Source organism: Aspergillus eucalypticola, assembly GCF_003184535.1.
Source record: "Aspergillus eucalypticola CBS 122712 chromosome Unknown BO83scaffold_1, whole genome shotgun sequence".
NCBI lineage: Eukaryota > Fungi > Ascomycota > Eurotiomycetes > Eurotiales > Aspergillaceae > Aspergillus > Aspergillus eucalypticola.
In genome coordinates, this window is record NW_020290275.1 from 1,527,036 (window position 1) to 1,552,571 (window position 25,536).

A 25,536-nucleotide genomic window follows, 5' to 3' on the forward strand; every position below is an offset into this window, starting at 1 on the left:
TGGATAAGCTCACCTTATCTTGCATGCAGTAGTATATCATTGATCTATTATATCATATGTGTGGTTGATTTCCTGGGTACGGTAATTATGGATCATTGAGGTGAAGAAGACCGGGCAAGAGTAATGATACTCCATATAATGTTGAGACTTTCACTCCAGCCAGGGTCAGCTGATCCTTTGTCTTGACAATATATATAACCAAAGAAGTAGATTTACAGGTAACGGGCGGTTCATAACATGTACACCCAGCCTCGACTCATTTTACTCCATGATCTCCAGGTTTTCCGCAACCGTAAACTTCGCCCCAGTCTTGTTTTGAATCTCCTCGACCTCCACGCCTGGGGCCAGTTCCGTCAACAGAAGCTCGCCCTTGGTCCGGTCGACCTGGAAGACGCACTATATAGTCCGCTGTTAGTTCTGTCTTTCCTTCCCTGAAAGATTGCTGATTGCCGTCATCGGCCAGGGCTCTTTTCCCACTTACCAGTTCGGTGATAATAGTGCTGACACAGTTGGCGCCAGTCAAAGGAAGGCTGCACTGGTCCACAATCTTCGGGGATCCGTCCTTCGCCGTGTGGCTGGTGGCAACCACAATCTTGGTCTTCTCGGGGTTGGAGATCAAGTCCATGGCTCCTCCCATTCCCTTGAACACCTTGCCGGGAATCATGTAGTTCGCCAGGTCGCCGTTCGCGCCGACCTGCAAAGCCCCCAAGATCGACACGTCTACATGCCCGCCGCGAATCATTCCAAACGACTCACTGCTATCAAATGTGGAAGCGCCCGGTACCAGAGTGACGGTCTCTTTGCCGGCGTTGATGACATCCGCATCAACTTCCTCTTCGGTCGGATAAGGTCCCATTCCCAGGATACCGTTCTCGGATTGGATCCAAACCTTTACGTCTTCGGGCAGAAATGAGGGGGCCAGTGTAGGAATACCAACACCGAGGTTGACATAGTAACCCTGCTTGAGTTCCCGAGCAGCCCGCTTGGCGATCCGGTTCCGCAGGATAGTCGCAGCGTCATCTGCCTTCTTGTTTGCCTCATCACCCTTGTCAGATCGCAGTTTCTTGATTTCGATATGCTTTTCATCGGTTGCGGGGACAATTCTATCAACAAAGATTCCAGGTAGATCGACATCATTAGGGTCGATTGAGCCAATGGGGACAATGTTCTCGGCTTCCACAATGGTAAGGGCTGCTGCCTTCGCCATGATGGGGCCGAATGCCTTCGTAGTGTAACTAAGTCACATCATTAGCAATTCATCGTATTTAAGAGTCGAGAAATGCCTACCGGAAAACACAATTTCCTGCAGCATCTGCCTTCCATGCTCTGAGAATCGCCACATCCCCATTGAGTGCAGTCTCCATCATATAAGTTTTTCCATTGAACTCCCTTGTCTCGCGGGGCTTGCCATGCTCGAGCACCTTTCCGGATTCGTCTACACGCACCGGGATCTCTCCCTTCTGAAGCAGAGTATCTGCCAAAAGCAAGTCAGTAACTTATATCATGTATCCCTTAGTGACCAACGACTTACGAACTCCCGTGGGGGTATAAAACGCGGGGATCCCAGCTCCTCCAGCACGTAGTCGCTCGGCCAGACTGCCTTGTGGACACAGTTCGATGGCAATATTTCCCGTCAAGTACTTCTTCTCCAGAGCTTTGTTATTTCCCAGGTAGGAAAGTATGAGTCTGTTGACCTGTCCCGCTTGCGTTAGGGTAGACAGCCCGCCCTTCCCAGCGAGACCAGCATTGTTCGAAACCGCCGTCAAGGAATGCAAGTTGTCGGCCCCTCTGCGATGTATCGCAGAGATCAACGTTTCTACAGTAGTTTTGTTTTGTCAGTCAAACTGTATTATTATCTGGCAAAGCGCGAGGAGAGACCTTACCTGCGACACCACATAGGCCGAAGCCTGAACTAAGAATGGTTGACCCGCTCTTCAGATCTGCTACGGCCGCATCCGCATCTTTGAATAACTTTGAAGCGGCACGATCAATCTTCGGAGCCCGCGGAGCTTGCTCATGTGTAGAAGTTGAGTATCTGGCCCGGCTACCGGCTTTAGTAGCGGGAGGCGCATAGAGGCTCGTGAGTGGTTGCGACCGTCGATAGCATTGCGGACGGAGCATCAACCTTCGCGACAAGACCGACGCAGATAATCGAATGGTTGCCATTTTCCCTCGTGGCGACAAAATAATCTAAATAGCAATCGAGAAAGTGTTGCAGAAGCTATCCAGTTAAAGAAAAGCAGGGAATCGGGCTGGTTAATATGAGAAGCTGAGAACGGCACCCCTCGGCACTCGGCGCTACTTCTGGTCGCCGAGCGGCGGAGCTCCCAGGACCCTTCGGATCGGAACCAGAAATGAGATCATTCATCAATCCGCGTAGCCACCGATCTGCGCGCAAGCTTCCACCCATTCAGAAGCCAAAATCTGCCGCATTTCCGACGTCGAACCAGTCCCAAGTCATTAGGTCATCCAGTGGGACGTCAGGCACAGTTGTCCCAAATGCAGTGCCAGCCCGGTTCACTGCGTCTATGATCTGGTCATCGGACATGGCAGAAAATCTAAGTGGTTCAGGCCATATAAAAGGCGACGGTATCGAGGATGGCTGTGTCCCGGAAGCCACTGGGCAATACCCATCCAAGTCTGGCGGAGGTTGTAGGGCCCCCGTTTCGACCAAGCCTCGCGGTCCGTTCTGGGAGCCTGCGCTTACAGGAGCGCGTCTGACAAGCGCCCTCAAAAAGCGCCCATAGAGAACAGAGGCGCCGTTTCTATGGCGGGTAGTAGCTCCGATACGCTCGAGGACCCCTGCAGTTTCTTCGATCAGATTATGAACACTTGGCGCCAAACTAGACCTGCTGTCTTCTGGCATGACGCTAAGACTAAGTGCTGAGCATGCAGCAAAGGATATCATGATGACTGTGTTGTTAGGCATAGACTTCAATCGCGCCTCTCCTTGTATAGCTGCTCTCAAGACATTTAGTGCAGAAGATAGGCCGGCGGCACGAAAGAATCTTTTGACTTCCACGGGTGCTGTAGGGTGATTGATAACACCACCATATGTCGATAACCTCGTATGCGTTACAAGAATCTCCACATACGGTGGAAGGGAGCGTGCTTGATGTAGATTAGCCGTTTGTACAATGGGCTGATGCGAGCCTGCCACACCCCTACGAGGGACTTACAGTGACCTTCCCCTATCTCAGGTGCCCATATCTCATACCACTGGTCGTAGAAGCTTTCAATCATATTCTTGATCCTGGGAACGCCGTGAGTTATTCGCGTGTCCACAACTTGTGGGATGCACACGTACGATTGCGCTACCTCAGACCCGGCATCTGTGACCTGGTGGCTATCGCAATTGGCTTTTACTCTCAGGAAGAGACCATCCTATTCGCTCCGGTCAAAAAGGTCCTTTCGTACGCTTGAGACCGCCAGTGTACTTACCAGGTTCCGTCTGAGGACAGCCATTGAGTTCATCGGGCCATCGCGCGAGTCTGCAGAATCGGACACATGCCACTTATCGCAGTGGTTTATAAGGGCTGTCGAAGGAACTGTATAGCTTCGTCCGCGAGCTAAACATACACTGCAAGCCAAGGGTTAGACGGGTGCTACACCCATGTATAAGGAAGATGCTACCGCCACTCCAGCCAGGCGTCCTCTACATCACACTTCACTCGTGTCACAACCTGCCGCCCATCTTGAAGAAGGGTAAGACTTTCTGCTTATAAGGTTTTTCTCTTAGTACGGGCAGAGGCTCTATTATCTGTAGTTTTGGTTGATTTCAGGCCCGAGGCAGTATTTCATACTTCAGATAGGTAAATATCTCTGTCAAGAAGATGGAAGGGCCTCTGCCTGTACTAAGAGGAAAATTTTATAAGGAGAAAGCATTACCCTTCGAAGTAGGCAGCAGGGTGTGCCATGAGGGAAGTGTGGTATGGAGGAACGTGGCTGATGTGGTAGTAGTGCCTCACAGGTATAATAGCAGAGCTTCTGATGAATGAAATGCTTACCCTCTTTCGAGAACAAACAGCGCTATCCAAGTTCTCTCGCGCCTTCGAAGAAGTCTTCGGCCCCATGCAGATGTCGGCTCTACGCCATCAAATCGGTCCATGTATAGAGCTCTCTTTGCATCGATAGTCTCGGCCTTGGCGAGTCTCCTAAGTAGACTCGGCTCAAAGCTAGATGATGGAAGCACAATCTTGTTCAACGAAAGATCCAAAGCAACAGCTAGAGCCATGGCAATGTAGGAACATGTATCGTCATCTCCTAAGCAACTACCTGGCTCCATCCATGGAACATTCACCATGAAGGCTAGGACGATCTCAACAGATCTGTGGCGTCGAACAATGACATTCTGAGCAAGTGTCTTGCAGTGTCTAGATAGCCGCTTCGACAGTGCTGTAGCAGATGGCAAGAACAATGCAGCTGCGGCCATGATAGAGGTGAATAGAAATGCGGATTGGGTCCGCACAAACGAGACAGTATGGACCAGGGGATCAAGGCCCCATCGAGTATGTGCGAGGTTCTGATAAAAGCTGGCATCAATGGTAAGTAAGCTATGAAGGCACAAATTTAGTCAACGCAGCCTGGGCATACAAAGAGAACAGCGATTCAGCTTCACTCGGAGTTACAAGACCGATGTCGATGGGGTCTATATCCGGGCCAACATCTAGACTTGCCCTGATAGGAACAAAATATGATTGCGCGGCAGGGTCGCTTCCTTCGGTGCTGTTCTGCAGCATGCCTGATGGTTGAATTGTTGAAGGTGGCCATTTGTGTGCACCACGCACCTCGGTCGGCGATAGCTGTAGATCAGATGCACGTGCGAGTAGTTGCAAAGGATTCTCTGCATCATCTAGAGACAGGTTATCGTCGATATTATCCCGGGGCGAATGGTACGTATAGGACCGGTCAAAATCTTCGGACTGGTCGTCTGCCTCGCTATGTAACTGCGGTTCGCGTGTATTGCTGAGCATCTCTTGAAGGTCAGATATGAGCTTCTGGGCCGCCTCAGACCCTGACGCATCACTCCTCGGCCTTTTTATGGCCTGTTCAATCTGATGTAATGCTTTTTCAAGGCCTTTGCGTTTGCTAATTTTCACCATGTCAGCTTGGGGGTCCTTGAAAGATCAATGCGTTTAGCGCGTACTTTTTGACCCCTTTCTGTCTACCGACATGGTGACTGGGGATGATGCATTCAACATTGGCCTGTTTGCATCTGCTACACGACGCATCATCCTGGCCTCGATTGCACCGGATCTTGCTTTTCCTACAATTCAAGCAGGCGGCTTGTCGACCATGAGATGCTTTGTTGGGATCCAACGCAGCGGAGCTATCCATCGCCTGTTACAAGGGTTAACTCAAGCAGCTTTGTGGTTGTTGGGTATAGCCTTTTCGCTATCCCAACATTCGTGGCTGGGTCTTGGAAACATACTACCGGCTCATGAAGATGACACGGCCCGGATCAAAAGTGGCTCACTGGCTGATAAATGACGATCACGGAAACATATTTTACGCGGCATTCATAGACAGTGGCGGAACAACATCCGGAAGTAAACGGCTGTGGCTCTGGAAAAGAGTTTCAGCTATGCTAGAACTGTAAGAAGGCCTACGAGAGGTCGATTGAATTGGGAGCACAAGGTACAAGCATAGCAAAAGACGGGTGGAAGAAGAAAAATGAAGGACAAGTCATGTTAGCCGGGTGGTGAACAAACACACTTTGTGATGGGCAAAAAAAGGAAAGCCCAACGCGGGGCTCGAACCCGCAGCCTTGAGATTAAGAGTCTCACGCTCTACCGATTGAGCTAGCCGGGCTTGCTCGTTGAATACTGGTATCTATTTAGAATTTATGAGTCTACAACAGCCGTGAGGGGGCAATGAAGTATAATGCTGCGCCTACTGAGAATTTCCTCTATGCACCCTTTTTATATGTATTGTTAACTAGCGGCCATAATCCTACATACTGACCATGTCACTGCTCCTTGAAACACTTGTCTTGAATAGACGATGGTACCTACCCCACAATGAGCGTATGGATAAAAGACATTCTCCTTGTAACAATGCTCCATAATCGTCCATGGACAGAAAATCGAGCACGTGCATGGAAGAAACGTACCAATTCAAGAAAGGACCGAAAATGACAATATGAGGAAAGGTATCTATACCACTCGAACAGTATCTGTGCAGAGGAAAAGTGCGTCTCTCTTATAAGACCGACCATTTGGAAATCCTTCAAATGCATGGCAAGACAATGAACGTATGCAGCAAAAGTGCGATTTTCACGGGTATGTAACGAAAGAGATTGCAAGAACCCACAAAGTATGTAAAGCATAGCATGATGATGGACCATATAGTCATGAGCGCCCACAGAACAATATACTCTCAAGAGTAACTGAACCTCAAAGCTAAAAATACCCAACGCGCTGTTAGACCCCAAAAGTTCGCCGAATCCGAAAGCATAACAACAAGTACAAGGCCAAAGTTAACGTGACCGTAGAGGACGATAAAAACGAAGTTGTTGAGATTCAGTTGGTCGCCCTGAGAGCTCGTAGCCTAGCATCCAAACCATCCTCAACTTCAGTGTCAACTTGTTTCGGAGCCTTAACCTCCTCCTTAGGAGCAGCAGCAGCATCCTGCTCCAAAGCCATCCGGAGATCCACCCCAGCGTCATCAGCAAGTTGCTCCATCAGGCGATCCACATCGGCTTCACCCTCTGCGCCATTCTCCTGCAAAGAGATCCCTTGCGCAACATCCTCGATCGCACTGCTAGCAATCTTGAAATCTTCGGAGCGCGCCAGGAAATTGTTCGCATGGGAAACCAAGCTCTCAAGATTTACACTCTTGGAAGCAGCATCCAAGCCCCGTGATGCCAATGCAAGCGTTCGAGACGTGTCCCGAGTGCTCTGCGCAGCCTTGAGCTCGTTGATAATAACATCTGCTCTAGCAGCCTCCGCCTTGAGGGTCACCTGTCTGCGTTTTTCTCGTACGGCAGAAGCGGCATGGATGCGGGCGATCTGAAATTCGCGGTTTTTCATGGCCTTGTCGGCCTTAGCTTTCTCGGATTTAAAGGTCGCTTCGGCACGGGCGGCCTCCTTTTTCAGTCGATTAGAGTGTAGCTAAAAGATGGACAATAATAGAATCAGCCAACTGACAATTACTCAGACAAGGGAGTGCTGATAAGCGGGCAAACGCTGAAATGTTGCCGCAGAGAGGGGGAATAATGGGGCACCGCCTACCTTGACATTGGTACGGGCTTCAAAGATAGGATCCTTCCGAACCATTTTGTTCTAGGACTAAAGGAACAGGTGACGAAAAATAGAGTGAGCACAAAAAGGGTATCTAGGCAAAATGTGAGGCTTGGGCGCATGGAAGAGATGGGAAGTTTGGGGTCAAAGGATTGGAAGCGGGAGGCAACATTCAGCCCCGATGGACAGACAGTCACAGTCTAGATGGGAGGGCGGGGGACTGCGTGGCAACGTCATCCCGATCGCCGTATCCGCTGCGCGCGGAGGTGCCACTCCAGCCTGCATGCCGACTACAGTTGACAACAATGGCAGTAAAGTATTACCGCTGATGCCTAAAGAACTGATGTGGTACCTACAATACTATGGTGCTCAGCTACTTGCAAATCCAACGGGATCAGAAACTAATATTCCGAGTCACCTGTCGATGACAAGAAGCGAAAGGAAACTGATAAGCAGACCATTGACTGCTGTATTGAAAATCTAAAATAAAATTATAATGATTTATGATAATTTACAGCCGGAACCTCAACTATGCTTGCCCATCAGGAGAGACGTCAACGCCTCTTGGGTGCTTCGTGAACTCCATGAACTCCGTGTACTCCTTTGAGACTTGCCGATATTACTTCGCCGTCCAGTTTTCGCTGATTTCAAACCGCTCAAGATTCGTTTGCGTCGTCCCGGCTTTTCGAGTAGGTCTATCGTCCACGCCAAGGTCAACAAGGACTCCCAGCTCCATTGGACTCCGTTACCATCGATAGCCGATGCATCTCCCTGGCGAAACTGCTCGCTAACAGCCAGCTGCAATGCCCTGCCCGTCGCATCGCGAAGTGGACGCGCCAAGGCTGGGTTGCACGCTAGAAGTCTGGCGAGAAGTCTCATCCGGAAGACCGTGGGGCGGCTCGATGCCTTCGAAGCCAACAGACTCGGGGTCGAAATCAACCATAGAATCAAATGGAAATGCTGATAGATCTCCTCCGTCGAGAACGTCAAAGGCGAACCCGTCTTCAAGGACTGAAGAATCTGACCCAACGGGTGAATCAACGTTGAATAGGCGGTGGAAGTCATCGTCAGAAAGAGGAGCTGCAAGATCATCGGCAGCGTGAGGTTCAGGGTTTGAGCCGACGTCAAAGAGAGAGAGGGCACTTCCTTCTCCTTCGAGTCCAGCGACGGACACTGCAGGTCGCACAACACCGCTGCAGGATGTTGTGTCACGTCGGAGGACTCAGCCAGAGTGGAAGGCCTCAAGGTAGGGGAGTAGTCGGTGATAGAGGGTGTGGGGAAAGGAATTCGTTCAAGAGGGATTTCGTCGCGCTCTTGTTTGAACAGGGTGGGGGTGAGAGTAGGAGAAGCGGAGACAGGGGAGCCGGGCTTGGGAGTGTTGCCGCGGGAGCCCCGGACCTCAGCCGATAGTTGAGCGACTTGTTGGTTCAAGCGATTGTTCTCGGCTTCCATCTGGGATAGTCGTTGCAGAAGGAACTGGTTCTGCTGTTCCATCTGAATCTTCTCATTTTCCAACTTCTCCATTTCGAGCCTCTTGCGCTCGCGTGATGTTTGTGCTGCCGCACGATTGCGAAGGACGCGCTCGATACGACGTTGCTCTTTCTCATCTTCAGTCTTGGCCCGTTTTCTGGATGTCGAATTAGCATCATGTGAATAGATATAGTTATATATGGATCTAAATGTCTTACCTCGGAGGCAAGTTAGTCTTCGGGACAGGCAATTCCTGGCCCCATGACTTTCTCTTCTTCACAGGCTTCTTCTCTTCGGCTTTGGTCTCCCCTGCCTGCATCGACGAGTCGTCAAGCGACGTGTCCGCCGGGGACACTGTCAGCAATGGCAACTCAGGCGTCGGGGAGCCGGCGAGGGAGTCGACTGGAGAGAATGCTTCTTCCATTATTGCAAGCGTGACAGGTGATTGATCTTTGATTGTGGATCAATCAAATTACTATGAGCCTTATCTTAAACCGCACTGCAAGGGAGGACGGTGATGTAGGTCGACACAGCTTGTTGTGGAGGTCTGCTTGCCCGTGTCACAGGAACACAGGCCACGGTGTCATAACGGGGGAAGCTGGGGGGGCCAGGCCTGGCCAAGTGGTGCCTGAGGTCAAGTGTACCAGACAACAAGATGGATGGGGCCAAGAAGGACAGGTGTCCTCAATAACCAAGAAAGAATAAAAGGATGAGAGTGAGGACGATTTCCTGATCGACTGTGAGAGCTGGGGGAGTGAGCGACTCTTTAAAAGGCCAACGTGGTCAGATCAGGCCGCCTCCCTGCAAGTAAGGGGGCGGAGTCATCGTCGTCAGCCAAGTTCCGGTAACCGTTACAGACCCATTACGCCCCTGTGCAATGTCCGGTTGGGTGAATGTGCCCTTTTGCGCCCCAGATGACCGTACGGTAAATACTACAGGCACCATGGTTCCCCGTAACTTTACACAGTACGTTCTGTAAGCCAAATGCTTGGGAGGGGAGGGACTGCGAAGGGAGAGAAGAGATCCCCCCCAGTGTGTTTCCCCCTGCCACAACATTGGAAGCCCCCCTTCTGGCCCCATCTTTCACACCTTCCGTCTCAAAGGCCTCTTTACCTGCGACAAGTCTCGCTCTCAAGGTGGAACCCTCCCCCGGTGGCTCCCTGCGCCCCTCTTGTGGTCTCAACTCGCAATCTTGCGGATCATACTCCGTAGATACCTTGGAGATAGGTACGTACATAGTAGATACTAACTACATAGTCGATAGATGATTGACGGACTTTACTCCATTCCACTTTGTTCTAGCCCAATTCCCCACGGTGATTATTCTTCCGATGATGCCTGTGCCATTTTTATCTCTCGCACTGCCTCTATTTGAACACGACCCCCGCCGATGTCTTACTTTGTCCGGCAATTAAATCCGCAAGCTTTAGTAGATAGTAGTTCTATTCTGTATTACATACAGCCTTGCTTTCGCTCTTTTGTGTGTAGTGTGTAGTCATAACTGTTTTTCGATCTGGGAGGCCTTATTTTTCATTGATGTTATCACTTATTACCATCCATGTGTGAACGCGTCTGGACTCTTATTGTGCACTCCTTTTTGAGTGTGGCATCCAGGGCTAGATTGAAAGAGTCTCCCAGGGGCCAAAGAACGTGGTTGGCGCAGTTCATTGGTGATAGACAAAGTGAATCCGTGGAACTTGATCCACCGTGGCGCCATTCTTAGAGACGGAGGGTGTGAAAGATGGGGCCAGAAGGGGGCTTCCAATGTTGTGGTCGTGGCAGGGGAAATCATTGGAGCACCAGTATCTTGGGGGTCTGGAACTTGTTATTCAATTTCCCGCATTCCTTGACCGACTAGGTTAGCGGGTGGAATGTACCAGAAACACGGGGTCACCCTCGACGGGCTCAGTATTGCGCAATGCGCATGCACAGTAGTACTATTCGGGTCATGGCCTGATATCTAAATAATTAAGTCCGACGGTCTCCCTTCGCCGTTAGATTGATCTTAGCTCCGACGCAATATCGAATATACTCCTAGACACTTATCGAGAGACAGGGGGAGTGGGGGAGAGGGGGCAAAAAGCGTCTCGTACTTAATTAAAAACGCTTCTAGAAATCCTACAGCCCTGTTCAGGTTTGGGGCCGTCGCCCCCTTCACGCTTTGTTGCACTCCGTCGGAAGGTAGGAATGATGTATGAATGAATGGTGGCATGCGCTTATGAAAACAATGCTGTACGTAACAACAAGATGTGTTCACCCCCTCGTTTTCTATCCAAAGGGTTGATTGATTCTTATCTACCTTTTACTGTGCTCAAGTGAAAGCACCTAGCTGCCAAACTCATGTGTAACCGTGGGAATAATATGTGCCTAAGAAACAAAAGAAATGGATGTAACAATTCAATAGCCCAAAAATAACGCCCATGCCGGTCACGACTCGTGATTGAATCATAGCAAGATGCAAATTTTTCGAAGTCACCGGGGGGCACCTCGTCTCGCCTCCCAGTTTATACTCCTAACGCGGTCCCGCAGCATTTCGTCTATAACGTGACATCCATCGTATCATCACCGGCATCAATAGCACCTTGGTTCTCCGGGTCTGGTGCAACCACACCTCGTCCTCTACCTGCCAGCAGTTCCCGCCTGACCTCGGGTCCGATATCCTTGTGTCCACGGACCAAAAGCAAATCCAAAAGCGCCTCACGCTGATCCTCGGTGATATCATTGCGGTAGCGTTGCGCAAACACCAGCAGAGACTGGTGCCAAAGGACAGGAAGCTTGTAAACCTTGTTGGCTTCACGGGATCCATCGGTCATCATGGCATCATTGTCGGTAGCACGGAAGCGCAGGAAATGGAAAACGAGGGCGTCAATCACCTTGTAGGGAAGCGCATACTTCTTCTCCAGGAAAACGCGAATGAACATGTTCACTGCACCGGTACTTTCCAAAGAGCGCAACGACTGTTCAGCAGCGAGATCACACATGCGGAGTAATGCTGCAGCTGAGTGCAAGACCGGAATAGAGACACGTGCAATGACAGAAGAGACAATGTGGGCTTCTCGTAGTGTGCAGGTTCCGCTCGACACCAAGGGGAAGAGTAGGCCCTTGAAGAAACAGGCGGGCTTGTATAGCGCTTTCTTCAACGCATTGTAGGTGTGGACATTGAGCTTCTTGGTCTCGTGAATTTCCTCCCGGACGCGGTCAAGGAGCACTGTCGCGATGAACTCCTGTGCGACTGCTGGCTTCGACGAAATGAAAATTCTGGTACCGGCATAGACAGCATTGGCCGTCCAAGACTCAGGCCGTGTAATATCGAGAAGGGTGGGCCAGTTGGGCACGGAAGGAAGGATCTTGAAGGGCTTCGGAAGAGGTCCAGATTTGTAGCGAGAAAGTATCATGCCGACCCTTTGATTTTCAATTAGCCTTGCGTGAACCGCAACACGGCGCAATCCGTACTCACTTTTCATATACCTCTACCGCTTTCGCGGGTATTTGAACAGCATCCTCCGGTAATCCACCACCCTGAATGAAGGGCCCGCCGCTCTCTCCGCCCTGCTTCGCTTCATGTTCCGCGATCTTCTCCAGGATGAGATCGGCTAAGTTCCTAGTCTGACCTTCGGCTTCGGGTCCACTGGGGTTGAATATCGGGTCTTCGTCGCCTGCAGGAATGAACTTGTTGAACATATCAAGGTCATCGGGGTCGACCTCCTAATCGATATATCAGCAAAAGGGTTCCCAGAGATTTTTGAAGAAAAGATTCCAGTGACATACAACTTCCTCAATTTCCTCTTCGTCGTCCCATTGGTCGTCTTGGAATTTTTCATCATCGGAAAAGGCCTCATCGCCTTCCAGGCGAGACTCAAAATCAAAGGCTGCGTTCGTCATATCAGCAGCAGCGCCTGCTGTGGCTCTTTGTTCTTCAGCATCCTCATCAGCCAGTTCCTGTCCGATTTGCAAGATCTTCCGGGACATCTTCGCATCAACGAAGCGCTCCCCATCTTCTTGTTCGTCTCCCTCACGAGACTTGCGACTGGACTTTTTGGCCGATTGAGTTCTCAGATGACCAGCAGTCATATAATCCTCAGCTAGAGGATTGTGCCGGCGGCCGGCGGCGGAGCGAGAGGATGTTGCCTTGGGCATGGTGACGGGGCCCCTTTGGATGTGTGTCTTAGAAGCCGAGGTTTATATGATATCAAAAGGCTCCAGCTAGCACCGAATCCACCTAATCACCGGATAATAGGCACTGCGAACGTGGATCGTCTCTCTCTCGGGTATCAATCTCCAAGAAAATGTGTGTAAATTTCCAGGTCATGTGATTCAAATTTTTTGTCGAGCTCTTTTTTTGGCGTCGCCAAAGCGGAGTCAGTCCTCACCGCTTTATACATGCTATCTCTTAATTGGATGGTAATTTTGACCGCCTTTACCCCTCTTATCTCGAGGCACCACTTGGCCCTCGACACCTGCCGGCAATACTGTAGCTCACCGCCTTTAATGGGCGACAAGATTGCTTTCCGCTCGTCGCATGCAACTTGCGCATAAACAACAGGCATGTGATGCAGGACGGGCCTTGAAGCTTGCAAGAAGAGTTCAATCAACGACTATTTGACCTTATAGGACTGCCTAATAAACTGAATGCGGTCTATTTCATAACTACAACTGGCTAATCTAAGTCGTGTCGACCAGCAGCCCTTGTGGTAAGTCCCAGGCCACTCCGAACCCACTTCCGCGTTCACCATCTCCAACTTTCTATATGGTGTTCAGGGCGTGGTACATATGGCACCTTCAATATCCCGTGGAGGCTCATCTCCGACACCCACAATGAGAATACAAAGACAGCTCTGGATTGACACTGATTCATATGTGATTCTGACCTTCTGCTACTTTTTAACAGGCGTTATTGCGACCCCGGGTAATCCTGGAAACTGTAACATCACCTCCGCTCATCGTATATCGAGGCTTCTGGTCACTCTTGATAGAGCCGCTCCCCTCCGAGACCTGTACATTTGATTCGACAAAGCTGTGGTAACAGTATATCTGACTGGCTTTTCCCTGTCGTTGCCGATACCGAGTCATATGCGCAACCTACACCGGACTGTTGGGTTCCCATCAACAAGTATTCCGTACTGACGTCTATTCTATCTGATATTGCCCCGGGCCTATAAACTCTTGCACTCAACATTGCATTTTTCGAGTCGATCAACAATGGCTTCTACACAACCGGCTGGGTCTTCTGCACCTTCGTCTAATTTGAACTCTCCGATCTTGCCTCCTGGAGGAACACCATTTTTCGCCGGTTCCTTACCTGATTCTAATGCGAGATCTTCTCCTATACCTGCAAGCAATGCCCCTGCACAAGCCGATGGATTGAAGTCAAAGCGTACCAAACGTGACAGCCGCAAAAAGCGTGAGGCCAAGGGTCTGGATCAGGAAAGCATGCCACCGAAGAAGCGAGCAGTTGCTGTCCAAAACACTGCACTTCCCAGCTCAGATCTCAGCATACTAAGGCCTCTTTTGCTGGCAGAGCCTCGCTCATCTGATCTGTTACCCCCACAACCCCGGCAGCTGAATTTTGTCAACCGAAAAACATCAAGCGTTATCGGTCAGAGCTGGGACTTCTTTGAGATCGTCGATAAGCTCACCAACAAGAATGGATTTCGTTATAGCTACGCTATAGCCGACCCCAGCTTTCCGCATATCAAATACCGCCAGACTGATGTTCAGCCTTACCACGCCCGCTTCAGCTTCGAAGACTCTCCAGCTGCCATACTTTTCAGTAAAGACGCTCTCGCAGTTACTTCTAACGAGCCTTGGCATACTGCACGCGCCAATGTCTGCGCGCGCGAGGGATCTTATTACTACGAAGCGCGCATCGTCAGTGGTGTTATGAATAATTCATCGGCTCCCTCTTCAAATAGCAATGGAAGTTTACCGTCCAGGGGACATGTACGTCTCGGTTTCGCACGAAGGGAGGCAGACCTTGATGCCAACGTTGGCGTCGACTGTTATGGATACGGTATTCGTGATGTGAATGGCGAGGTTGTCAATCGGATGCGGTGCGAGTACTTTTTTCCCAAAGGCGAATCCATTCGTGAGGGAGATGTTATCGGCCTACTGATCACCCTTCCGCCACTCTCTCTTCACAAGAAAGTTGTAGAGGGAACTTATGAGTCAGGTGCGGATGGCGAGGTTTCAACACCAAGCTCAGAAGCCCCGTCAGTCACGAATATAGTCCGTGACCGCATTCCTTTTCACTATAAATCAGACTTTTGTTGGCAACAATCGAACGTGTTTCCAACAAAACAGCTACGCGATTACGCATTCAACCTCAAAGAAACACCTACGTTTGGGCCTCCATCTCCGTTCAATGCTGAGGATGCATCCTTGCGGACTCTACCCGGTTCAAGCATCACGATATACAAGAACGGTGTGAAGATGGGCACTCCTTTCGAAGAACTCTATGCTTTCTTACCACCGGCTAGCCGACTCGCCAATGGCACGAATAACTTGGGCATCGGTGAGCGCGAGAATGCAGATGATGGAATGATCGGTTATTATCCCGCTGTCAGCTGCTACGGCGGAGGCGCGGTTGAATGCCGCTTCGACGGGCCATGGTGGGTGGGCCCGCCATCTCATACAGACAACGGCGAGCCAATTCGGGGAATTGGCGAACGATTCAATGAGCAAATAGTTGAGGACATAATTGCAGATATCGTGGACGAGGTTGAGGCGATGTGCGTCTGGGGCGGAGTAGATGGCAACGTTGTCAACAATGCAGAGATCGATGGCTCTGGAACTGGGGCAGTTGGTGGCTCCGAGGTGTTGAAAGGTGGTGTCAGTGCGGCTTATGAGTCCGCTATTCCTCCAGTTGCCGACGGTCAAACCGAGGCTGCTGCTAATCCCGCTGGCAATGGCAACGAAGCCGGGAGTGTCATGGACCTAGATTCAGGCCAGACCACGCTTGAAGACACCACGAGCGCCGATGCCACGGTCCCAGAGGCACCTCAGACTACAATACCCGACGCGTCAACTGGAGATGGAGATGTTGAGATGTCTTGAACGCCATACCATCAACGCCTCGGCCACTGGTTACGTGATTACGTCTAGCATCCCTAACCCAACCTACTACACCGGCCTTGATTCAGGGTGGTTGGTGTTGTAATGATCGACCTGTGACAAGGGCACCTTACGGGGCTGGTAGAATTATAGTACGACTTCGAACTCTGAACAAGTATACATATTATGCTAGTCTGCAATAGTTCCCTCTTTTTGCGCTCCGAACCCTGAGCACATCTCAGTTTGCAAGGTTTTATACGAACTACAGCAACACCTGTTAGGAGAACTGGCGCAGAATTCCTCTAGTTTAAACATAGTTAACTGTATACATATAGACGTCTATGAATGGGGTCTGGGGTATTCGCATTTATGGAGACAAAAGTTTTTTCATAGGTGCCTGCCCTCGAGCATCTCGGCAACCTTTAACACAAGCTCATCATCACCGTATTGACCAATAATCTGGATTCCGGCCAAATCTCCATCCTCGGCATCACCAGCGCTTTCTGTAGTGACCGGTACAGATATGGCTGGAAGGCCTGCCAGACTAGCAGGCACAGTAAAAACATCATTCGTATATGCCTCCAAGGGCGAAGCTGTCGCATCGGGTCCGATAAGGCTTGAAATGCGTGGTGGTGATGACGGCGCTGTTGGGCAAATGAGAACGTCTACACCATCGTCTGCAGAATCTGAATTTGATCCCAGTTGCGTAGAAATCAGGGGTTGACGTGCCCTGAACGCGGTGTTGAAATCATGTTGAACAAGGCGGCGAACCCGCTGTGCTTGAATAAAGTAGTTATCCATAGCATCAGCGCTTAGGCTAAATGCCCCGAGCAGGATCCGTCTTTTGACTTCGGAGCCGAAACCTTCACCTCGTGTTTTCGCATATAGATAACTTTCTGACGATGCATTCCCATCTGGTGCTTCAGGGCGGCTCCCGTACCTGACGCCATCATACTTGGCCAGGTTTGAGGATGCCTCAGCAGGCGCGAGTACATAGTATGCCGACAACGCGAGTTTAGTCGTTGGAAGGGAGACCGTTTGGATGCTGTGGCCCTGTCGCTGCAAATGGGCCAGCGAGCGAGACCACGCATGTCGCGCAGATGGAGACAACTCTGATATGTTGTACTCGACTGGAACTCCTATCCTCAGGGGAGAGTTTGTCCGAGACGCCAAGGCAGGCATCCTAAGATGTGAATCTAGCCGCGACCGACTGGAGGGAGAAAGGTTAGTGGGGTCGCGTGAATCATGCTGGTTCACCACGCCTATGTTACGAGCACGGGTTAGCAAGTCGAGACGCAGCGAGACAGGAGGACTCCGACAAAGTCAAGACATACCGAAGACACGGCGAACGCTGGCCACGTCTCTTCCCAGTACTCCGACCGTGTCCAGTGAATTGGCGTACGCAACCACTCCCCAGCGAGAAACTAGCCCATAAGAAGGCTTGAAGCCGACTGTTCCCGTATATGCGGCGGGCAATCGCACGGAGCCGCCTGTATCAGTACCCAACGCTCTATAAATATCCCAGCAATGTTAAGCCAAGCCGTTCCTAGCCCTATGATTCAAGGCGGATCCGGAGAGTTACATACGCATAACATTGGGCTGTCGCAACAGCAACCGCACTTCCACCCGAACTACCACCGGCCGAGAGATACTCGGCATGCAGGTCACGGCGCGAGCTTTTGACAGGACCAAAGTTCGAATGTATAGAGTGGGATCCCATTCCAAATTCGTCGAGATTGGCTTTGCCGGCCACGACGGCACCTGCGTCTTCCAATTGTTGAACAACTGTCGCGTTAAACGGACTGACGAATTTATCCAGAGCGTTTGAAGCGCATGTTGTTGGAAGATCGCGTGTGCATATATTGTCCTTAACGGCGACCAACAGGCCGTCTACCTCGGATTTGGGCGTTCCTAGTTGGCGAAGCGAGTTTGTTAGCTCTGAAGAAAGCGAGGATTGGTTGCAATGCAGCCTTCATACTCACCCCGGGTGCGCCGCGCATCCGCATCTCTCACACGTTCCAACCATTGCCCGGACTGATGTAGAGTGGTGATTAGCGCATTTAGAGCCGCATGAGAGCCCTGATTAGCCAAGCACTTCTCGGCTTCGCGCAAGAGCGACATTGATGTGTGTAGCTCTATACAGAAAGGGTTACCACCCAGACAATGGAAGCTTTCTAGAAAACTGATCGATTCATTGATCGATTGATTGTATGCGGCGGACATCCCCGCGGGCGGTGGACGAGACAGGGCGGTGAGTGCTTTCTCTCCATGGTATCATACTGTACGGTACCATACCGGTACTCGAGAGCTTCTCGAAGCTCCAGCGCCTGCTGAGTAGGAACTTGACGTATAGTAAACAAGGACCAGACTCAGTGCCGCACACTCATGAAGACATGGGTTAGTCTTGGTAGCAATGTCCCTTGCATCTGTGTTTACGATTGTCTGTAAATATCCAAGGACAGAACTCATCCCCCTCCTCTGTCAATCCAGAGGGCCAAAATGAATACCCGAATCGGCGTCTTCATCTCCGTCGGCCCGAGGGCTGCAGGGACGACGTCATCAGGAATTTCCTCGCGACCGCATCGTCGTGGAGACTTCACCCTCTCTCTCATCTCACCAGACTAATCTGACTATACCAGTTTACTGTGGTTACAATGATGTCTGGGGGTATGATTCGGTCCGCGGTGAGGGCTTCCGGAAGCCACGCTGCGTGCTCCATCAGAACTGGAGCTGCATCGCAAATAGCCTCAGTGAGCAAGCGCCAATTGCAAGGAGCATATCCTCATACTCAGATTGGGGATAAAAGATGGATTTCGGTCTACGGGTATACGCAATCGAAGGCTCTCATCTACTCGCGCTACGGAGAGCCCAAGGACGTCCTGCAGTAAGTCCTCGCACCGCGTCGGATCCTACATTTCAGCGACCCGGCTATTGCACAATGGGACAAGGTATCTGACAGTCATCCAGGCTTCACAAGCACTCCATCTCCGCGCCCCATGGTACTCAAGTCAATCTCCGCCTGCTCGCTGCGCCGCTGAATCCTGCCGACGTGAATCAGATCCAGGGTGTATACCCGAGCAAGCCACCGTTCCAATCGACACTCGGTACGCAGGAGCCGGCCGCTGTCGCTGGAAATGAGGGCGCATTCGAGGTTTTGTCCACCGGCTCTGGAGTGAAAAACCTCAGCAAGGGTGACTGGGTTGTCATGAAACAGACTGGACAGGGCACCTGGCGCACTCATGCTCAGCTGGATGAATCGCAGTTGATCAAAATTGAAAACAAGGACGGCTTGACCCCACTTCAGATCAGCACGGTTAGTGTCAACCCAGTAACAGCTTACCGCATGATCAAAGATTTTTGCGACTGGGACTGGATGCGTGCCGGAGAGCACTGGTTGATCCAGAACGGGGCAAACAGTGGTGTTGGACGCGCTGCTATTCAGCTTGCACGAGAGTGGGGTATCAAGACCCTCAATGTCGTCCGGGAACGGAAGACTCCAGAGGAGACAGAAGCTTTGAAGAAAGAACTCACAGATCTCGGTGCGACTGCGGTGGTTACAGAGGCCGAGTTGCTTTCAGGCGAATTCAGGAACGTTGTACATGAGCTCACGCGCAAGGGGAAGGAGCCCATCCGCCTCGCTTTGAACTGTGTCGGTGGAAAGAGTGCCACCGCACTGGCAAAAACACTCGCACCAGGTTCGCATCTGGTCACCTACGGGGCCATGTCGAAGCAGCCAGTTTCTCTGCCGTCGGGATTGTTGATCTTCAAGAACCTCGTTTTCGATGGCTTCTGGGTTAGCAAATGGGGCGACAAGAATCCGCAGCTGAAGGAAAACACCATCAATGATGTACTGCAGCTGACACGGGCTGGTAGGTTCAAGGATATCCCCGTTGAGGAGTTCAAATGGAAATGGGACACGGAGGGCTCCGAGCTTGTAGCAGGCGTGCAGGAAACCCTCAGCGGTTACCGCAGCGGCAAGGGCTTGCTCAGGTACGAGGAACAGGAATGAACTAGCTACAAGCTCATCTTCTGACTCGGGTGTTTCGATAAATCCGAATCTGTACAGTACGCTTTCTTGGCTGTCGAATGACTTCGGTTGATGTATAGCTAGTACATTTTATCCATAGCTATTACTACCAGTCAAGTGGGAAGACCCCACATACCCACTAGTATTCTTTATCTAAAACTCAGCTAGTTTCATTGCTTGTGCGCTGGTAGTAAGAACAAGACTAAGGAAATAGTGGCCCGTTGGCCGTCATTGCACAATTTGCATGTATACGCCAGCCACCAACTGAAAGGCGATTCACGGTGAACGCTCATGCCTGCTCGCAGGGCCAGTTTCCTTTTATCCAGTCCTCTATCAAGCCGGTCAATGTTGTATTTGGCATATAGACGTCGCTGTCGCGAGAAAAATCTGCATCAATACCAGCGTATGGGGCCACTGCAGCCACGTTAGACTCGATGAAATCAATATAGACCAGGTCTACTATTTCCGGGGGTTCAGATGCACCCCAACGAGGTGTTCCCCTGATAACATTCGGCACCTGGAAGAAGTCGATCGGCGAGTGAATGGTGTCATCGCCATCTTTGCCTCCATCATCATGGGTAGTGTATCCGGGAATTAGGTCAGGCTCAGCATCTCCACTACTCAGGAATGGGACTTGGTTGGTAAGGAAGCCAGCGCTTGATTGGCTACCACTGCTGCCAAATACACCACGGGTATATGCTGATTGCTCAGGGGGAGCAAGCTGCCAAGTCAAATTGTCTAATTGGTCGCCCTCAGTCAAGATTCCCGGTCCCCGGTTTAGCACATCGGCGAGACGGTAGGCTCGGGAGTAAGGGATATCTTTCACATAACGAAAGCCGCTTGTGAATGGGGAGACGATATATGTATTATCCTTCGTAAAAGAACCCTTAAAGATGTCAAAGCGGATGGCACCGGTGTTGACTATAACAACGGCTGGCGTCCCAGCACGAGATTCGTCTCTCACGGATACGGGTAGCACTTCAGTCTCCAGCCAGGTATAAATATTACCCTCACCTGGATATTTCGCTTGAAACATGAACAAATCGCGAGGAGCACACCCGTACACTTCATCCAGCTGAAGAGCGCTCCGGGATTCCTCAATGAGTTGGGAAACGTTCTGTCCATGTTCCGTGGGGAACGTGGTCTCATTCAGGCCAGTATGATGATAGAATGACAATAAGTTATTATCGATATATTTCCGATTGAAATGGAAACGGTCCCATGGCCACAGGGAGGACGCTAAGGCGGACAGTCCGGGCTGACGGTGGGTCGGGAGGCCACTAATGGACATAAAACCGATCGTTTCCATGAAGCGACCGCTGGCCAAGCCGTAGGACATTCGATCATACTTTGCGTAGTCACGGATGTGGTAATGGCCGCCAAAGAATTGGATGGGTGTACTCCAGCGAAGAGATCTGATTTCTCGCCATATGTCCCAATACTCCTCCGAATGTACAGGGGCATGACCGATCACCAAGAAGAGGTCCACCTCATGGTCCCTGATAGCTTCCTGAAACCATGCCTCCTTTATTGTCTCCCTCACAGGCCGCACGACAGTGTTGTTAGCATTTCCTTTGAAGTCGAAGAGAAATCCAAAGGCCACGATGCGGATGCCCAATTGCTTGGTGACGATCTTCGTAAAGCGAGGTGCCAATGGCCTGAAAGAGTTTGTCCGTGGGTCATAGAAGTCTATGTTTGATGCAAGATAGTGTCCGGCGAAATTGAGTGCAGTGGTAAAGAACTCAGCTGATGCTGTGGATTCCTTGTACAGCTCATGATTGCCCGATGACATCAGGTCGATATGCTGCTCTCGCAGAATTTTCGAGATGTAGATGCCTTTGGGGTCTGAAGAGTCGTAAAGTCCGTTTCCTTCCACTCTATCGCCGGTATCAATGACTAGTAGATCGACACCCATAGACTCTGCCTTCTCGCGCATGCGGGTAGCGAAGGAGATATAGTCACCCCAGTCAGCGGAGTACGACGGTCTATAAGGGATTGGAAATCAGTAAGGCCTGGGAATGGCTCCGAAGAAGACTTCAGCGCCATACTCTTGTAAATGACCAGCTAACCAGCCATGAGTATCTGTGGTGTGAAGGAAATTGAGCTGGCCCCATTTCAGGTCACGCAATGGAGCCTCGATGGGCTTGGGCGCAGTCGGTTGTACAGCATAAACGAAGGGGGATATAAAGAATAGAAGAAAGGTCACTAATGTAGAGAAGAGCATATAGTAGCTGCTGAACATGCTCATGCTCATGCTCCCTTAGGGACGATATTGAGAAGAATGATAGCAGAAATTGTGGATTGGATATCTAAATACGAAGCAGAGGTATCGACCGACAACGAGCAATTAATGTAATGAATGACACGCGCAAGTAAACTCTCTCTCTCTAATTGTGAGAAGGATGGAAAGAGAGTCGGATCAGTTAGCCATGCAACACCCGTGGTGGTAGATGGATAAGTGAGGGAAGTACCTTGATGGTTTACGCATCGACACCAAGCTTATCACGGATAGGCGCTAACTAAATAAACGGAATAGTTCAGATAGATAGGAAGGGGGGGCCCAGAAGTGCTTATCGGAGGGAAAGATCCCGACGAGACGCCAGGGAGAGAGGGAAAGAGCGAGAGAGAGACAAAACGGAGGCTACGGAAGGAGGCGACCGGTGAGACCGTCAGGAAAGAGCAAAACCGCAACACGGCTTAGTCAGCGCTAAGCCCAACAAGTCCCTTCGAAGCTTCTCACCAAAAACCAACCTTCCGCCGAAACCTCGTCGACGAAAAAGATTCCCCGAACCCCCGAAAAAGAGTGACGAGCCTCCCCATCGGCTGTTCTTTCTTCCTTTGATACCAATTGTCCAACAGACCGGTATTTCCGTGAAGTAATTCTCCTTTCCTCTACTCTTGCTTTTTTTTTTCTCCCTTCCTTCTTCTTATATTATTTATCTCACAGTCCGGCCATGGCTGCTCCCCGACTTTTCCGCCCAGCAGCTCGTCTGCTTTCTTCGCGCCTTACTTCGGCTCCCCTTCGCCCTCAGACCGCATGCGCGCCCTCAATCCTGCGCTTCCGGGGATATGCTACGGAATCTGGTACCAAGGAGGTCACTGTCCGTGATGCTCTGAACGAGGCGCTCGCCGAGGAGCTGGAGAGCAACAAGAAGACTTTCATTCTTGGAGAGGAGGTTGCGCAGTACAACGGAGCGTATGGCACCCTGTCCCTCGTCTGAATTTGCTGCAGTCCATAGATCGCATGTCTGAATTCGCTCTACTATTATAGTTACAAGGTAACGAGGGGTCTGTTGGACCGCTTTGGTCCCAAGCGGGTCATTGACACCCCCATCACGGAAGCCGGTTTCTGTGGTCTCGCCGTCGGTGCTGCTCTTGCTGGACTGCACCCCATTGTAAGTTCCTGGATCTGCTGTTACCTCTGGAAATTCAACGTTCATCAGAGGGAAAATGCGCAATATACTAAGACCTGGTGTCCGATCTCTAGTGCGAGTTCATGACCTTCAACTTCGCCATGCAGGCTATCGATCAGATCATCAACTCTGCCGCCAAGACCCACTACATGTCTGGTGGTATCCAGCCCTGCAACATCACTTTCCGTGGACCGAACGGTTTCGCCGCTGGTGTTGCCGCCCAGCACTCCCAGGACTACTCTGCTTGGTACGGCAGTATCCCTGGTCTGAAGGTTGTCGCTCCCTGGAGCTCGGAGGATGCCAAGGGTCTGCTGAAGGCTGCCATCCGCGACCCTAACCCCGTTGTTGTCCTTGAGAACGAGTACGTAGCCCCGTGGAAGTATTGGAGTATCTGTGGAATGTTTTTGAGTCTGACAATTCTTGTACAGGCTGCTGTACGGTCAGGCCTTCCCCATGAGCGAGGCCGCTCAGAAGGATGACTTTGTTCTTCCTATTGGCAAGGCCAAGATTGAGCGCCCCGGAAAGGACTTGACCATCGTCACTCTGTCCCGCTGTGTTGGACAGTCGCTCAACGCTGCCGCTGAGCTGAAGCAGAAGTACGGTGTTGATGCTGAGGTCATCAACCTTCGTTCCGTCAAGCCCCTCGACGTTGAGACTATCGTCCAGTCGCTCAAGAAGACTGGTCGCATCATGTGCGTCGAGTCCGGTTTCCCCATGTTCGGTGTCTCCTCCGAGATCCTCGCTCTCTCCATGGAATACGGTTTCGACTACCTGACTGCTCCCGCCGTCCGTGTTACTGGTGCCGAGGTCCCCACCCCCTACGCCGTTGGTCTCGAGAACATGAGCTTCCCCCAGGAGGACACCATCGTCAGCCAGGCTGCCAAGCTCTTGCGCCTGTAAAGGATGAGCCGTTGTATATGAACCGACGGTGAAGAAAAACTGAATTAATAAAATCATGTGTCTAGTACCCTATCATTGTTACAGCCATTTCTCCTTTTCCCTCATATTACCTCGCTCTCCTACTTCCTTGGATTTTGTACGACTATACAACACAATCAACGTTACTCTGCATTCTTAGAAGCTAATGTGCTCGAGCATGGTTGTAAATTTCCGTAGCATGTTCTCATAATCGCATCTGGCTTTGTTCCTCTTGGCGTGTGCCACCACAAACGAGCCCGCGATGAATTCGGGTCTGCTCCTCCGGTGCCGTTGCTATTACTAGATTATCGACCCTCGGCTAAGGAGAGAGACGGTTGAGAAACCACCTCCATGCTTGCAATGTCTCGTTTCTGGATAGCATCATCCACATACGTATTGGACGCATCCAAGTCATTAGGAAAGGAAATTGGGATAGTGATCGGCCATTTGACGTCACAGTACATAGTCGATGTGATCGCCACATCCGTACTGTGCTCCGCATGATGCTCGTTTCAGACAAAGGAAGTCTCTAGAGGAACGTTCCTAGCACCAGCACACGCAGGGGAACAACCGGTGGGATTTCGAGGATTGTAATACACCCCATTCATACCCCCATCCCCGTCGTACTCTTCATCAGTATCGCTCTCCGCCTGATCAACCTGCATATTTTCGCGTTTCGTCGATTGGCTCCGAGCGCGCCGCAGACTCGTATCATCTGCTTCTGGAATTTCATTGTCATCATCGTCACCGCCTAGGACGTTTTTCTTCGTGGGAGCTGCAGGAGCCACAGGTCCTTTCACAGTGGTAAAGGAACTTTTGAAGCCTCCCTTTTTAAACCCTCCCCCGCCCCCTGTACTTCCACCTGCTCCAGATCCCGTTCCCGTAGTAGATACTGATGCAGCTTTGGGGGTGTCAATGACCCTTAACCCGGCCTCGGCGTCGGCCTTCCGTTCGGCTCTTCTGGCCTTCTCGGCGGCATTGGGGTCCCGGGATAACTGCTTGAGGTCTTGGAGACGCTTGCGGTGTTGATGGTCATATGAAGAAATATGGGCCTCGTATTCTGGATGGCGAGAGTAAGACTTGTTGCAGAGCGTGCAGGTGAAGGAGCTCAGAGCGGAACGCGCAGATTCGGTCTAGTTTGAGATGCGGTGGTCCTGAGTTAGCATGAAAGCACGGGTCTTTACATCCCTCAAGCTCTTGAAACTAAGCCTTGAATCGCACCTTGGGAGTGGGATTGGTAAAGCCTCGCTGTGTATGTAGACGCATTGGTCAGCTAAAATTTGGGAACTTGTTGCTATGAATATATATAACTTCAATAGGGGAAATGTTCGGAATTTGGGCACTTGCAGGCGCCATCGTTCTATGAGGAGTACGCAGATACGCTTGGAAAGGGTTTTGTCGCGGACAGCGAAAGAGC

At 51.0% G+C, this 25,536-nt stretch overlaps 13 protein-coding genes and 1 non-coding gene across 14 annotated transcripts; 3 read left to right on the plus strand and 11 right to left on the minus strand.

The window, feature by feature from the left end:
• Window positions 1–261: 261 nt before the first annotated feature.
• Window positions 262–2,121, minus strand: BO83DRAFT_302468 (3-oxoacid CoA-transferase; the record flags this gene model as incomplete). The annotated part of the gene is made up of 5 exons (XM_025527153.1): window positions 262–396; window positions 482–1,235; window positions 1,288–1,474; window positions 1,532–1,816; window positions 1,884–2,121. The coding sequence occupies 5 exons, from the start codon at window positions 2,119–2,121 to the stop codon at window positions 262–264; spliced, it is 1,599 nt and encodes a 532-aa protein (XP_025393543.1).
• Window positions 2,122–2,410: 289 nt separating this feature from the next.
• Window positions 2,411–5,337, minus strand: BO83DRAFT_394963 (uncharacterized protein; the record flags this gene model as incomplete). Its single annotated transcript, XM_025533046.1, has 7 exons — window positions 2,411–3,111; window positions 3,180–3,253; window positions 3,308–3,384; window positions 3,442–3,580; window positions 4,008–4,532; window positions 4,594–5,088; window positions 5,147–5,337. The coding sequence occupies 7 exons, from the start codon at window positions 5,335–5,337 to the stop codon at window positions 2,411–2,413; spliced, it is 2,202 nt and encodes a 733-aa protein (XP_025393544.1).
• A 401-nt stretch (window positions 5,338–5,738) lies between these two features.
• BO83DRAFT_t8 lies at window positions 5,739–5,811 on the minus strand. Its single transcript has one exon. It is a non-coding gene; the product is annotated as a tRNA-Lys (tRNA).
• Window positions 5,812–5,889: 78 nt separating this feature from the next.
• BO83DRAFT_10975 (uncharacterized protein) lies at window positions 5,890–6,433 on the minus strand. The gene has a single exon (XM_025525922.1). The coding sequence runs from the start codon at window positions 6,344–6,346 to the stop codon at window positions 6,011–6,013; it is 336 nt and encodes a 111-aa protein (XP_025393545.1). The 5' UTR covers window positions 6,347–6,433; the 3' UTR covers window positions 5,890–6,010.
• Window positions 6,434–6,521: 88 nt separating this feature from the next.
• Window positions 6,522–7,277, minus strand: BO83DRAFT_302284 (putative SNF7 family protein Fti1/Did2; the record flags this gene model as incomplete). Its single annotated transcript, XM_025527145.1, has 2 exons — window positions 6,522–7,112; window positions 7,233–7,277. 2 exons carry the CDS (start codon window positions 7,275–7,277, stop codon window positions 6,522–6,524), a joined length of 636 nt encoding a protein of 211 aa, XP_025393546.1.
• A 489-nt stretch (window positions 7,278–7,766) lies between these two features.
• On the minus strand, window positions 7,767–9,442 carry hacA (transcription factor HAC1; the record flags this gene model as incomplete). Its single annotated transcript, XM_025533757.1, has 2 exons — window positions 8,930–9,442; window positions 7,767–8,868 (listed from the first exon to the last, which is right to left on the minus strand). The coding sequence occupies exons 1-2, from the start codon at window positions 9,133–9,135 to the stop codon at window positions 7,767–7,769; spliced, it is 1,308 nt and encodes a 435-aa protein (XP_025393547.1). The 5' UTR covers window positions 9,136–9,442.
• A 1,585-nt stretch (window positions 9,443–11,027) lies between these two features.
• On the minus strand, window positions 11,028–13,002 carry BO83DRAFT_374318 (snoRNA-binding rRNA-processing protein ENP1). The gene is made up of 3 exons (XM_025530165.1): window positions 12,480–13,002; window positions 12,169–12,416; window positions 11,028–12,113 (listed from the first exon to the last, which is right to left on the minus strand). The coding sequence occupies exons 1-3, from the start codon at window positions 12,846–12,848 to the stop codon at window positions 11,249–11,251; spliced, it is 1,482 nt and encodes a 493-aa protein (XP_025393548.1). The 5' UTR covers window positions 12,849–13,002; the 3' UTR covers window positions 11,028–11,248.
• Window positions 13,003–13,910: 908 nt separating this feature from the next.
• Window positions 13,911–15,764, plus strand: BO83DRAFT_394967 (SPRY domain-containing protein; the record flags this gene model as incomplete). The annotated part of the gene is made up of 1 exon (XM_025533047.1): window positions 13,911–15,764. One exon carries the CDS (start codon window positions 13,911–13,913, stop codon window positions 15,762–15,764), a length of 1,854 nt encoding a protein of 617 aa, XP_025393549.1.
• A 322-nt stretch (window positions 15,765–16,086) lies between these two features.
• BO83DRAFT_329009 (glutamyl-tRNA(Gln) amidotransferase subunit HER2) lies at window positions 16,087–17,920 on the minus strand. Its single transcript, XM_025528179.1, has 4 exons — window positions 17,744–17,920; window positions 17,348–17,672; window positions 17,096–17,271; window positions 16,087–17,023 (listed from the first exon to the last, which is right to left on the minus strand). The coding sequence occupies exons 1-4, from the start codon at window positions 17,880–17,882 to the stop codon at window positions 16,149–16,151; spliced, it is 1,515 nt and encodes a 504-aa protein (XP_025393550.1). The 5' UTR covers window positions 17,883–17,920; the 3' UTR covers window positions 16,087–16,148.
• Window positions 17,921–18,137: 217 nt separating this feature from the next.
• BO83DRAFT_374321 (enoyl-[acyl-carrier-protein] reductase) lies at window positions 18,138–20,040 on the plus strand. The gene is made up of 2 exons (XM_025530166.1): window positions 18,138–18,645; window positions 18,729–20,040. The coding sequence occupies exons 1-2, from the start codon at window positions 18,419–18,421 to the stop codon at window positions 19,768–19,770; spliced, it is 1,269 nt and encodes a 422-aa protein (XP_025393551.1). The 5' UTR covers window positions 18,138–18,418; the 3' UTR covers window positions 19,771–20,040.
• A 37-nt stretch (window positions 20,041–20,077) lies between these two features.
• Window positions 20,078–22,113, minus strand: BO83DRAFT_413440 (Ser/Thr protein phosphatase family; the record flags this gene model as incomplete). Its single annotated transcript, XM_025534486.1, has 1 exon — window positions 20,078–22,113. The coding sequence occupies exon 1, from the start codon at window positions 21,722–21,724 to the stop codon at window positions 20,078–20,080; it is 1,647 nt and encodes a 548-aa protein (XP_025393552.1). The 5' UTR covers window positions 21,725–22,113.
• BO83DRAFT_374322 (uncharacterized protein) lies at window positions 21,666–22,113 on the minus strand. Its single transcript, XM_025530167.1, has one exon. It carries the CDS (start codon window positions 22,034–22,036, stop codon window positions 21,791–21,793), a length of 246 nt encoding a protein of 81 aa, XP_025393553.1. The 5' UTR covers window positions 22,037–22,113; the 3' UTR covers window positions 21,666–21,790.
• Window positions 22,114–22,556: 443 nt separating this feature from the next.
• Window positions 22,557–24,281, plus strand: BO83DRAFT_374323 (pyruvate dehydrogenase (acetyl-transferring) subunit E1 beta). Its single transcript, XM_025530168.1, has 4 exons — window positions 22,557–22,984; window positions 23,060–23,183; window positions 23,276–23,562; window positions 23,630–24,281. The coding sequence occupies exons 1-4, from the start codon at window positions 22,743–22,745 to the stop codon at window positions 24,099–24,101; spliced, it is 1,125 nt and encodes a 374-aa protein (XP_025393554.1). The 5' UTR covers window positions 22,557–22,742; the 3' UTR covers window positions 24,102–24,281.
• An 8-nt stretch (window positions 24,282–24,289) lies between these two features.
• Window positions 24,290–25,385, minus strand: BO83DRAFT_433532 (putative C2H2 finger domain protein; the record flags this gene model as incomplete). The annotated part of the gene is made up of 2 exons (XM_025535693.1): window positions 24,290–25,252; window positions 25,341–25,385. 2 exons carry the CDS (start codon window positions 25,383–25,385, stop codon window positions 24,632–24,634), a joined length of 666 nt encoding a protein of 221 aa, XP_025393555.1. The 3' UTR covers window positions 24,290–24,631.
• Between the last annotated feature and the right edge of the window lie 151 nt (window positions 25,386–25,536).

Bases quoted from the DNA above. Each gene is read 5' to 3' on its own strand.
- BO83DRAFT_10975 (XM_025525922.1), bottom strand. From the start codon at position 6,346: ATGGTCCATCATCATGCTATGCTTTACATACTTTGTGGGTTCTTGCAA.
- BO83DRAFT_374322 (XM_025530167.1), bottom strand. From the start codon at position 22,036: ATGAGCATGTTCAGCAGCTACTATATGCTCTTCTCTACATTAGTGACC.
- BO83DRAFT_374318 (XM_025530165.1), bottom strand. From the start codon at position 12,848: ATGCCCAAGGCAACATCCTCTCGCTCCGCCGCCGGCCGCCGGCACAAT. The intron at 12,417-12,479 runs GTATGTCACTGG...TATATCGATTAG, and splicing joins AAGAGGAAATTGAGGAAGTT to GAGGTCGACCCCGATGACCT. The intron at 12,114-12,168 runs GTGAGTACGGAT...TGAAAATCAAAG, and splicing joins GCGGTAGAGGTATATGAAAA to GGTCGGCATGATACTTTCTC.
- BO83DRAFT_374323 (XM_025530168.1), top strand. From the start codon at position 22,743: ATGGCTGCTCCCCGACTTTTCCGCCCAGCAGCTCGTCTGCTTTCTTCG. The intron at 22,985-23,059 runs GTATGGCACCCT...CTACTATTATAG, and splicing joins GTTGCGCAGTACAACGGAGC to TTACAAGGTAACGAGGGGTC. The intron at 23,184-23,275 runs GTAAGTTCCTGG...TCCGATCTCTAG, and splicing joins TTGCTGGACTGCACCCCATT to TGCGAGTTCATGACCTTCAA.
- BO83DRAFT_374321 (XM_025530166.1), top strand. From the start codon at position 18,419: ATGTCTGGGGGTATGATTCGGTCCGCGGTGAGGGCTTCCGGAAGCCAC. The intron at 18,646-18,728 runs GTAAGTCCTCGC...ACAGTCATCCAG, and splicing joins GAGCCCAAGGACGTCCTGCA to GCTTCACAAGCACTCCATCT.
- BO83DRAFT_329009 (XM_025528179.1), bottom strand. From the start codon at position 17,882: ATGTCGCTCTTGCGCGAAGCCGAGAAGTGCTTGGCTAATCAGGGCTCT. The intron at 17,673-17,743 runs GTGAGTATGAAG...TTCGCCAACTAG, and splicing joins GGATGCGCGGCGCACCCGGG to GAACGCCCAAATCCGAGGTA. The intron at 17,024-17,095 runs GTATGTCTTGAC...CTCGTAACATAG, and splicing joins CAGCGTTCGCCGTGTCTTCG to GCGTGGTGAACCAGCATGAT.